This window comes from Mixophyes fleayi, chromosome 6 (assembly GCF_038048845.1).
Source record: "Mixophyes fleayi isolate aMixFle1 chromosome 6, aMixFle1.hap1, whole genome shotgun sequence".
Classification (NCBI taxonomy): domain Eukaryota; kingdom Metazoa; phylum Chordata; class Amphibia; order Anura; family Limnodynastidae; genus Mixophyes; species Mixophyes fleayi.
In genome coordinates this window covers 612710-625352 of record NC_134407.1, presented here as the reverse complement: position 1 = coordinate 625352, position 12643 = coordinate 612710, and the positions used below count along the sequence as shown (strand labels likewise).

The following is a 12643-nucleotide window of genomic DNA, read 5'->3' as shown; positions in this document are numbered from 1 at the left end:
CATGCACTGAGGATAAGGTGTAACATGCACTGAGGATAAGGTGTAACATGCACTGAGGATAAGGTGTAACATGCACTGAGGATTACGTGTCACATGCACTGAGGATTACGTGTCACATGCACTGAGGATTACGTGTCACATGCACTGAGGATTACGTGTCACATGCACTGAGGATTACGTGTCACATGCACTGAGGATTACGTGTAACATGCACTGAGGATAACGTGTCACATGCACTGAGGATTACGTGTAACATGCATTGAGGATTACGTGTCACATGCACTGAGGATTACGTGTCACATGCACTGAGGATAACGTGTCACATGCACTGAGGATTACGTGTCACATGCACTGAGGATTACGTGTAACATGCACTGAGGATTACGTGTAACATGCACTGAGGATTACGTGTCACATGCACTGAGGATAACGTGTCACATGCACTGAGGATAACGTGTCACATGCACTGAGGATAACGTGTCACATGCACTGAGGATTACGTGTAACATGCACTGAGGATAACGTGTTCTGTCACTACTTAATACTAGAATACTAGGTGCAGTAGAAGTATTATGTGATACTTACCAAAGAGGGGGGGTGGGAGTATTCTTCCAAAGAAGTTCTGCATTGGGGGATTGCTGATTTTGAGCCTCTTCATCAAAAACATAGGCACAGCCTGCGGGAGAGGACACAAGATGGACGCCATGACTGGACGCTCAGCGCACATGTGCGCCTCCTACAACTTCCCGTTCTGCATAAGATACGGCTCAGTCAGGAGAGTGAGGGAATAATATCCTTACCCCAATACAGGTTAGATAGAGGACGGAGGCGGACAGGTACAGAGTATGCTGCAATGAAGTCTTCTCCTCCTGCACGGACTGGTTCTTGTTCGCCAGTGTGAATCCTGCCATGTACATGTGAAATGGAACCTGCAATGCAACACGCAGATTACATGTATGTACTTGTCCCCGAGACCGGGACCATGAACCAGAACCACATTACCTGACAAATGAAAGCGGACATCACTGTTCTGTGTGGAAATAGGGCGGCTACAACCTGTGGGGAACACGTGTGGTGTTATTATATTATACCATGAACAGAGATATAGAGTAACATACATGAATCAGGATACAACACATTGTATGCGGCTACGGCCTGCGGGACACACGTCATTATACCATTTATGGATGAAGAATATTAGACATAGTGCGGAGAGTACGTGTCCGTCCTGACACGTCTATACAACGACATTTAAGCATCTGTCACCATAGAATTAGATGTAATAGGGATTGTAGGGATTTTGCGTCTCCCCCTTTCTCGCCGTTGGCGGTCTAATACCAGCGGCTCCAATATAAGAGAACAATGGCAGCTCCGCAGTTATTGTTGCAGACTCACCGTTGGTGCTCCCATTATTAATAAAGCTGAAATGACAAAAGATCTTTATGTTAAAATTATCATAAGGAAATTGAGAAAGTCAATGTAATACATGTAATTATTAGTGGGAATCAACATGGATTTGTGAGGGATAGGTCATGTCAAACTAATCTAATTAGTTTCTACGAGGAAGTTAGTGGGAACTTAGACCAGGGCAGGACAGTAGATGTGGTCTACTTAGATTTTGCAGAGGCCTTTGATACAGTGCCACACAAAAGGTTGGTTTACAAAATAAGGGAACTGGGTCTAGGAATCAACATTTGTACTTGGGTTGAAAACTGGTTAGAGAATAGGGAACAGAGAGTTGTGATAAATGGAACATTTTCTAATTGGTCAAAAGCTTTAAGTGAGGTACCTCAAGGTTCCGTGCTGGGGCCACTCCTTTTTAATATATTTATTAATGACCTTGGTGATGGTTTAGAGAGTAAAGTTTCTATTTTAGCAGATGACACTAAACTCTGTAAGGTAATAAAATCAGAGCAAGAGGTAGAGTCTCTACAGAGGGACTTAAATAAACTGGAGGATTGGGCGGCCAAATGGAATATGAGGTTTAACACAGATAAATGTAAGGTTATGCATTCAGGGATCAAAAACAAGAACACAATCTATAAATTAAATGGAATTAATTTAGGAGAATCTATAATGGAAAAGGATTTGGGAGTGCTTGTAGACAGTAGACTTAGCAATAGTGCTCAATGTCAAGCAGCAGCTGCAAGGGCAAACAAAGTATTGGCATGCATAAAAAGGGGCATAGATGCAAGGGAAGACAGTGTAATTTTGCCACTGTATAAATCGTTGGTAAGACCTCATCTTGAATATGGAGTACAGTTCTGGGCACCACTCTATAAAAAAGATAATTTGGAACTAGAAAGGGTTCAGAGAAGGGCGACAAAATTGATAAAGGGTATGGAGTCATTAAGTTATGAGGAAAGGTTAGCCAGTTTAGGCATGTTTACTTTAGAAAAGAGGTGTCTAAGGGGAGATATGATTACTATGTACAAATACATTAGGGGTCAATACAGAGAGCTTTCATGGGAACTTTTTACCCCAAGGACCATACACAGGACACGTGGTCATTCCCTAAGGCTAGAGGAGAGGAAATTTCACAACCAGCAAAGGAAGGGGTTCTTTACAGTAAGGGCAGTCAAGATATGGAATTCATTGCCAGGGAAGGTTGTGATGGCAGATTCAATAGATATGTTTAAGAAAGGGTTAGACAAATTTTCAGCGGAAAGGTGTATCCAGGGATACGACCGTTAATTAAAATAAAGGATAGTAGTGGATATAGGGTAAAAATAGGACTGCAATATTGAGTCTGGGGGGATTTTCACAATTGAAACAGATGGGCGGTTGCCTACTCTGGATTAATTACAAACATAAGTACAGGATCGCAGGAGATCCAAAATAGGTTGAACTTGATGGACTGGTGTCTTTTTTCAACCTCATCAACTATGTTACATTGTGGTGATCATGCACAGATGACACATGCCATGTACATATGGAACACACAGATTACATGCATGTACGTGTGCCTGAGGTCAGGACCATGAATAGAGCTCTTCCCATGGCGAGGACCTGATTTACAACAGTTGTGTTCTGTATTGTGAGACATGAGGTCTATGTATAAACTGCACATCAGGCTCACCGGGTGGTCGGAAGATGAAGGGGAGAATGGAGCCGGTATCTGGGTGCACAGAAGCCTTAATAGGAGAAGAGAAACAGATATTATAGCAAAACATATTACACAATAATACTCATAGATATGTGTGTACAAAAAGGGTGATGTCAGAACTCACTCATTATAACATATAAATATCTATGTATAATAAGTATGATGTCAGAAGTCACTCGTTATAACATATAAATGTCTATGTATAATAAGGGTGATGTCAGAAGTCACTCGTTATAACATATAAATGTCTATGTATAATAACAGTGATGTCAGAACTCATTATAACATATAAATATCTATGTATAATAACAGGGATGTCAGAACTCACTCATTATAACATATAAATGTCTATGTATAATAACAGTGATGTCAGAACTCATTATAACATATAAATGTCTATGTATAATAACAGGGATGTCAGAAGTCATTATAAGGTAATTGTGTATTAACCCTTCACTATACAGCCACATATCTTGGCGTGTTGTACATTGTGCTGAATTGTTCCAGTATGAAATGTATGGAAAGGTTTACAAATAACAGCTCATTGTCACAATATGGGATAGATATAATAATGTCCGTGTTACTCACCTCACACAGCTTCAAGGCCTCTTCCTCCTGTAGGACGAACACACAGCTCAGATTACTGTCATCCCAACAAAGACAGGGACCACAAATTACCAGGAGACGATTATTGTCCAGTATTAACCTGTGGCCCTTTATCTGCAAACTGATCAAGTATGTCATTTATTATTCTGTATGCACAGTACTTCTCCTGTGTGCTGGGTGTAATTCTCAGTATCTGTTCTCTATGTATGCACAGTACCACTTCTCCTGTGTGCTGGTTGTAATTCTCAGTATATGTTCTCTATGTATGGACAGTACCACTTCTCCTGTGTGCTGGGTGTAATTCTCAGTATCTGTTCTCTATGTATGGACAGTACCACTTCTCCTGTGTGCTGGGTGTAATTCTCAGTATCTGTTCTTGTTCTCTATGCATGGACAGTACCACTTCTCCTGTGTGCTAGGTGTAATTCTCAGTATCTGTTCTCTATGCATGGACAGTACCACTTCTCCTGTGTGCTGGGTGTAATTCTCAGTATCTGTTCTCTATGTATAGACAGTACCACTTCTCCTGTGTCCTGGGTGTAATTCTCAGTATCTGTTCTCTATGTATGGACAGTACCACTTCTCCTGTGTCCTGGGTGTAATTCTCAGTATCTGTTCTCTATGCATGGACAGTACCACTTCTCCTGTGTGCTGGGTGTAATTCTCAGTATCTGTTCTTGTTCTCTATGTATGGACAGTACCACTTCTCCTGTGTCCTGGGTGTAATTCTCAGTATCTGTTCTCTATGCATGGACAGTACCACTTCTCCTGTGTGCTGGGTGTAATTCTCAGTATCTGTTCTCTATGTATGGACAGTTCCACTTCTCCTGTGTCCTGGGTGTAATTCTCAGTATCTGTTCTCTATGCATGGACAGTACCACTTCTCCTGTGTGCTGGGTGTAATTCTCAGTATCTGTTCTCTATGCATGGACAGTACCACTTCTCCTTTGTGCTGGGTGTAATTCTCAGTATCTGTTCTCTATGCATGGACAGTACCACTTCTCCTGTGTGCTGGGTGTAATTCTCAGTATCTGTTCTTGTTCTCTATGTATGGACAGTACCACTTCTCCTGTGTCCTGGGTGTAATTCTCAGTATCTGTTCTCTATGCATGGACAGTACCACTTCTCCTGTGTGCTGGGTGTAATTCTCAGTATCTGTTCTCTATGTATGGACAGTACCACTTCTCCTGTGTGCTGGGTGTAATTCTCAGTATCTGTTCTCTATGCATGGACAGTACCACTTCTCCTTTGTGCTGGGTGTAATTCTCAGTATCTGTTCTCTATGCATGGACAGTACCACTTCTCCTGTGTGCTGGGTGTAATTCTCAGTATCTGTTCTCTATGTATGGACAGTACCACTTCTCCTGTGTGCTGGGTGTAATTCTCAGTATCTGTTCTCTATGTATGGACAGTACCACTTCTCCTGTGTGCTGGGTGTAATTCTCAGTATCTGTTCTCTATGTATGGACAGTACCACTTCTCCTGTGTCCTGGGTGTAATTCTCAGTATCTGTTCTCTATGCATGGACAGTACCACTTCTCCTGTGTGCTGGGTGTAATTCTCAGTATCTGTTCTCTATGTATGGACAGTACCACTTCTCCTGTGTGCTGGGTGTAATTCTCAGTATCTGTTCTCTATGCATGGACAGTACCACTTCTCCTGTGTGCTGGGTGTAATTCTCAGTATCTGTTCTCTATGCATGGACAGTACCACTTCTCCTGTGTGCTGGGTGTAATTCTCAGTATCTGTTCTCTATGTATGGACAGTACCACTTCTCCTGTGTGCTGGGTGTAATTCTCAGTATCTGTTCTCTATGTATGGACAGTACCACTTCTCCTGTGTGCTGGGTGTAATTCTCAGTATCTGTTCTCTATGTATGGACAGTACCACTTCTCCTGTGTCCTGGGTGTAATTCTCAGTATCTGTTCTCTATGTATGGACAGTACCACTTCTCCTGTGTGCTGGGTGTAATTCTCAGTATCTGTTCTCTATGTATGGACAGTACCACTTCTCCTGAGTGCTGGGTGTAATTCTCAGTATCTGTTCTCTATGCATGGACAGTACCACTTCTCCTGTGTGCTGGGTGTAATTCTCAGTATCTGTTCTCTATGCATGGACAGTACCACTTCTCCTGTGTGCTGGGTGTAATTCTCAGTATCTGTTCTCTATGTATGGACAGTACCACTTATCCTGTGTGCTGGGTGTAATTCTCAGTATCTGTTCTCTATGTATGGACAGTACCACTTCTCCTGTGTCCTGGGTGTAATTCTCAGTATCTGTTCTCTATGCATGGACAGTACCACTTCTCCTGTGTGCTGGGTGTAATTCTCAGTATCTGTTCTCTATGTATGGACAGTACCACTTCTCCTGTGTGCTGGGTGTAATTCTCAGTATCTGTTCTCTATGCATGGACAGTACCACTTCTCCTTTGTGCTGGGTGTAATTCTCAGTATCTGTTCTCTATGCATGGACAGTACCACTTCTCCTGTGTGCTGGGTGTAATTCTCAGTATCTGTTCTCTATGTATGGACAGTACCACTTCTCTTGTGTGCTGGGTGTAATTCTCAGTATCTGTTCTCTATGTATGGACAGTACCACTTCTCCTGTGTGCTGGGTGTAATTCTCAGTATCTGTTCTCTATGTATGGACAGTACCACTTCTCCTGTGTGCTGGGTGTAATTCTCAGTATCTGTTCTCTATGTATGGACAGTACCACTTCTCCTGAGTGCTGGGTGTAATTCTCAGTATCTGTTCTCTATGCATGGACAGTACCACATCTCCTTTGTGCTGGGTGTAATTCTCAGTATCTGTTCTCTATGCATGGACAGTACCACATCTCCTTTGTGCTGGGTGTAATTCTCAGTATCTGTTCTCTATGCATGGACAGTACCACTTCTCCTGTGTGCTGGGTGTAATTCTCAGTATCTGTTCTCTATGTATGGACAGTACCACTTCTCCTGTGTGCTGGGTGTAATTCTCAGTATCTGTTCTTGTTCTCTATGTATGGACAGTACCACTTCTCCTGTGTGCTGGGTGTAATTCTCAGTATCTGTTCTTGTTCTCTATGTAAGGACAGTACCACTTCCCCTGTATACTGGGTTAGTATATAATGTAGAGGAGACGGTATCATACTGTGGGATCTAATGTCTGTACACACATAGGGGCGTCACGCTTTGTGCATGTTGGACATTACAGAATAATTACATACATGACCCCGGCAGTGACGCGGTACCTTGACGTTACGCTCTCCATCTTTCAGCGATCCCACACAAGCGTTACATTTCTTTATCTCCGCCTGAGAGAGAGCACAGTATGTCACATGGTCTACTGCGCACACAACAGCCAATCAGAGTCCTCGCTCTCACTGACAATCATTCCAAATAAGCACCGCCCCAGGCGATCACCTGCTACAGTAATACTCCCCCATCATCTAACCCTGGGGGGGCTCAACACCCCCCTCATGAAAGCGCTCAGCACTTACCTCAGATGCCAATAATCTGCTCGGGTCCAATAACTCGTTCCAGCGGCCGCATCTTTCTGTAAAAGGCTGAACAGCAGAGCAATCTATCACTGGATAATGTGTTACATGAGACATACACGGGAGGCTCAGGATAATGTGTTACATGAGACATACACGGGAGGCTCAGGATAATGTGTTACATGAGACATACACGGGAGGCTCAGGATAATGTGTTACATGAGACATACACGGGAGGCTCAGGATAATGTGTTACATGTGACATACACGGGAGGCTCAGGATAATGTGTTACATGAGACATACACGGGAGGCTCAGGATAATGTGTTACATGAGACATACACGGGAGGCTCAGGATAATGTGTTACATGAGACATACACGGGAGGCTCAGGATAATGTGTTACATGAGACATACACGGGAGGCTCAGGATAATGTGTTACATGTGACATACACGGGAGGCTCAGGATAATGTGTTACATGTGACATACACGGGAGGCTCAGGATAATGTGTTACATGTGACATACACGGGAGGCTCAGGATAATGTGTTACATGAGACATACACGGGAGGCTCAGGATAATGTGTTACATGAGACATACACGGGAGGCTCAGGATAATGTGTTACATGAGACATACACGGGAGGCTCAGGATAATGTGTTACATGTGACATACACGGGAGGCTCAGGATAATGTGTTACATGTGACATACACGGGAGGCTCAGGATAATGTGTTACATGAGACATACACGGGAGGCTCAGGATAATGTGTTACATGAGACATACACGGGAGGCTCAGGATAATGTGTTACATGAGACATACACGGGAGGCTCAGGATAATGTGTTACATGAGACATACACGGGAGGCTCAGGATAATGTGTTACATGAGACATACACGGGAGGCTCAGGATAATGTGTTACATGTGACATACACGGGAGGCTCAGGATAATGTGTTACATGTGACATACACGGGAGGCTCAGGATAATGTGTTACATGTGACATACACGGGAGGCTCAGGATAATGTGTTACATGTGACATACACGGGAGGCTCAGGATAATGTGTTACATGAGACATACACGGGAGGCTCAGGATAATGTGTTACATGAGACATACACGGGAGGCTCAGGATAATGTGTTACATGTGACATACACGGGAGGCTCAGGATAATGTGTTACATTAGACATACACGGGAGGCTCAGGATAATGTGTTACATGAGACATACACGGGAGGCTCAGGATAATGTGTTACATGAGACATACACGGGAGGCTCAGGATAATGTGTTACATGAGACATACACGGGAGGCTCAGGATAATGTGTTACATTAGACATACACGGGAGGCTCAGGATAATGTGTTACATGAGACATACACGGGAGGCTCAGGATAATGTGTTACATGAGACATACACGGGAGGCTCAGGATAATGAGCTCAGGATCCCTTCATATCTGAGGGATCAATGTGCTATTGAGGATTTGTTCCATACGTCTTACCCTAGCACAGAAATCATGGACTTACTAGTTTTTCTATTTCTACTCTGCTCCATTTTATTTTAAGAAACTAGTTTGCATTATTGTGTAATTATATATATATATATATATATATATACATATACATATACACACATACCGTATATACTCGAGTATAAGCCGAGGGTGGGAAATGACTTGATTCTTTTAATAATCTCAGGCTCCCAAAATGTCTCCAAATGTACCAAAAAATCAGCAACCATATTAGTAAGGTGTATATATATATAGTGTATATATATATATAGTGTATATAGCGTGTATATATATATATAGTGTATATAGTGTTCACATGGGATAGCAGGTCCCACAATTTTGAACACATTGGAGAGGATATGTTTGTCATCAATAATTACTAGATAAACTGCTCACCCCAGGTACTGCGCCCGTCTCCTGCTAGGCTGTCTTTAGGACAGTACACACATCTTGCCTCTCTGTCTCATTGATGAGGAGCTCTGGATGTGTCCCCCTGTGTTTACTCTCCTCTGTGCGTGGTAGGGAGGGAGGGATTTACTTCAGCACTTAACCTTGAGTATATACGGTATATATAGATATACATCCAGATGGTCGGCCCTCCTCCTTACAGTATGTAACTGCCTGGTGCCCTCCCAGAAATACACCACCACATGGGATATGTAATATGGTGTTGTTCTTGGAGATAGAATATAAAGAATATAATTGGGGCACGGTGAGATGAGGGTGCGGATATTTGGGGGCAGTGGGTAATGTAATGAGGGGTCCAGTTATTTGGAGGATGGCTACTATCAAAATTGACCCTAGTCTCTCTCTGTCCGTGTGTGTATATATTAGGGAATTTAGACTGTAAGCTCCAATGGGGCAGGGACTGATGTGAGTGAGTTCTCTGTACAGCGCTGCAGAATCAGTGGTGCTATATAAATAAATGGTGATGATGATGGGTCTGTTTATATGAGAGAGAGAGAGGGGGCAGGGGGTAAGGGTCCACTTATTGAGGGCAGAACTTTTGATATAATGAGAGGACTGGTTATTGGGGAACAACTGGTTGTTTGAGGGCGGGGGGAGGTGAAATAGGTTTGGATATTTTGGGAGGGAAATTATTAAATTATACGAGGTGGTGATATAATGAAGGGTCTGGTTTATTAGTGGCGCTATATAAATAAATGATGATGGTTTGTGCCGGGGAAGGGAGGGGGGTGATATAATGAGTTTTGTTTAAGGGGGATTATAATGAGATTATGTGGAGACCATGAGAGGAGGGATCCTACAATATAAAAAGGGGTCTGGTTATTAGGATAGTGTGATGTAATGAAAGGTCTGGTTATGTGGCTGGGGATAGGGCCAGGGTTATATGTTTGGGGTGATATAATGAGATTATTTGAAACTGGGGTGAGATAAGGGGTGTAGATATTTTGGGTGTGGTGATATTAGGGGGGATGGTGTAATATAATGAGAGGTATGGTTATTGGAAGGGAGTGAGATGAGGGGTGTAGATATTGGGGAGGGTGATATGAGGGGTATGGTTATTGGGGGATGAGATGAGGGGTGCACATATTGGGGAGGGGGTGATATTAGAGGGTAATATCATGAGGGGTATGGTTGTTCGGGGGGGATGAGGGGAGCACATATTGGGGAGGGGGTAATATCATGAGGGGGTATGGTTGTTGGGGGGGATGAGGGGTGCACATATTGGGAGGGGGTGATATGAGGGGTATGGTTATTGGGGGGGGTGAGATGAGGGGTGCACATATTGGGGAGGGGGTGATATTAAGGGGTAATATCATGAGGGGTATGGTTGTTGGGGGGGATGAGGGGTGCACATATTGGGAGGGGGTGATATGAGGGGTATGGTTATTGGGGGGGGTGAGATGAGGGGTACACATATTGGGGAGGGGGTGATATTAGGGGGTAATATCATGAGGGGTATGGTTGTTGGGGGGGATGAGGGGTGCACATATTGGGAGGGGGTGATATGAGGGGTATGGTTATTGGGGGGGTGAGATGAGGGGTGCACATATTGGGGAGGGGGTGATATTAAGGGGTAATATCATGAGGGGTATGGTTGTTGGGGGGGATGAGGGGTGCACATATTGGGAGGGGGTGATATGAGGGGTATGGTTATTGGGGGGGTGAGATGAGGGGTACACATATTGGGGAGGGGGTGATATTAGGGGTAATATCATGAGGGGTATGGTTGTTGGGGGGGCATGAGGGGTGCACATATTGGGAGGGGGTGATATGAGGGGTATGGTTATTGGGGGGGGTGAGATGAGGGGTACACATATTGGGGAGGGGGTGATATTAGGGGTAATATCATGAGGGGTATGGTTATTGGGGGGGGTGAGGGGTGCACATATTGGGAGGGGGTGATATGAGGGGTATGGTTATTGGGGGGGGGGTGAGGGGTGCACATATTGGGAGGGGGTGATATGAGGGGTATGGTTATTGGGGGGGTGATATGAGGGGTGCACATATAGGGGGGGGGTGATATTAGGGGTAATATCATGAGGGGTATGGTTATTGGGAGGGGATGAGGGGTGCACATATTGGGAGGGGGGTGATATGAGGGGTATGGTTATTGGGGGGGATGAGGGGTGCACATATTGGGAGGGGGTGATATGAGGGGTATGGTTATTGGGGGGGTGAGATGAGGGGTACACATATTGGGGAGGGGGTGATATTAGGGGTAATATCATGAGGGGTATGGTTGTTGGGGGGGGATGAGGGGTGCACATATTGGGAGGGGGTGATATGAGGGGTATGGTTATTGGGGGGGTGAGATGAGGGGTACACATATTGGGGAGGGGGTGATATTAGGGGTAATATCATGAGGGGTATGGTTGTTGGGGGGGGGGATGAGGGGTGCACATATTGGGAGGGTGATATGAGGGGTGCACATATAGGGGGGGGATATTAGGGGTAATATCATGAGGGGTATGGTTGTTGGGGGGGATGAGGGGTGCACATATTGGGAGGGGGTGATATGAGGGGTATGGTTATTGGGGGGGGGGGGGGGGGTGATATGAGGGGTGCACATATAGGGGGGGGGGTGATATTAGGGGTAATATCATGAGGGGTATGGTTATTGGGGGGGATGAGGGGTGCACATATTGGGAGGGGGTGATATGAGGGGTATGGTTATTGGGGGGGTGAGATGAGGGGTACACATATTGGGGAGGGGTGATATGAGGGGTATGGTTATTGGGGGTGAGATGAGGGGTGCACATATAGGGGGGGGTGATATTAGGGGTAATATCATGAGGGGTATGGTTATTGGGGGGGATGAGGGGTGCACATATTGGGAGGGGGTGATATGAGGGGTATGGTTATTGGGGGGGTGAGATGAGGGGTACACATATTGGGGAGGGGGGTGATATGAGGGGTATGGTTATTGGGGGGGGGGGGTGAGGGGTGCACATATTGGGGAGGGGTGATATGAGGGGTATGGTTATTGGGGGGGGGGATGAGGGGTGCACATATTGGGAGGGGGTGATATGAGGGGTATGGTTATTGGGGGGGGGGATGAGGGATGCACATATTGGGAGGGGGTGATATGAGGGGTATGGTTATTGGGTGGGGTGAGATGAGGGGTACACATATTGGGGAGGGGTGATATGAGGGGTATGGTTATTGGGGGGGGGGATGAGGGGTGCACATATTGGGAGGGGGTGATATGAGGGGTATGGTTATTGGGGGGGTGAGATGAGGGGTACACATATTGGGGAGGGGGTGATATGAGGGGGTAATATCATGAGGGGTATGGTTATTGGGGGGGGAAGACGCACATAGCGGAAGCTCCGTCACAGCCGCCGCCCTCTCCCCTTCGGACACCCCGAGCTCCCCGCACTCACCGGAGCACTGAGTCCGTGCAGTCCGTACAACAACATGGCGGAGTGTGCAGCGCTGCCCGGCTTCCCCCGGAAACCTATTCGGCCTCCGAGGGTT

The 12643-nt window shown here is 45.2% G+C and overlaps 1 protein-coding gene across 1 annotated transcript in view; it reads right to left on the bottom strand.

The window, feature by feature from the left end:
• The window catches only part of SFXN4 (sideroflexin 4), a 19445-nt gene extending 6802 nt beyond the window's left edge, over positions 1-12643 (bottom strand). Inside the window, exons 1-9 of the mRNA XM_075215553.1 lie at positions 12550-12643; positions 7194-7259; positions 6945-7007; positions 3695-3721; positions 3080-3134; positions 1396-1421; positions 1003-1056; positions 801-929; positions 586-676 (exon numbers count right to left, since the gene is read on the bottom strand). Of these exons, the coding sequence (XP_075071654.1) occupies positions 586-676; positions 801-929; positions 1003-1056; positions 1396-1421; positions 3080-3134; positions 3695-3721; positions 6945-7007; positions 7194-7259; positions 12550-12585 (547 nt within the window). The 5' untranslated portion in view covers positions 12586-12643. The remainder of the gene's footprint in view (positions 1-585; positions 677-800; positions 930-1002; positions 1057-1395; positions 1422-3079; positions 3135-3694; positions 3722-6944; positions 7008-7193; positions 7260-12549) is intronic.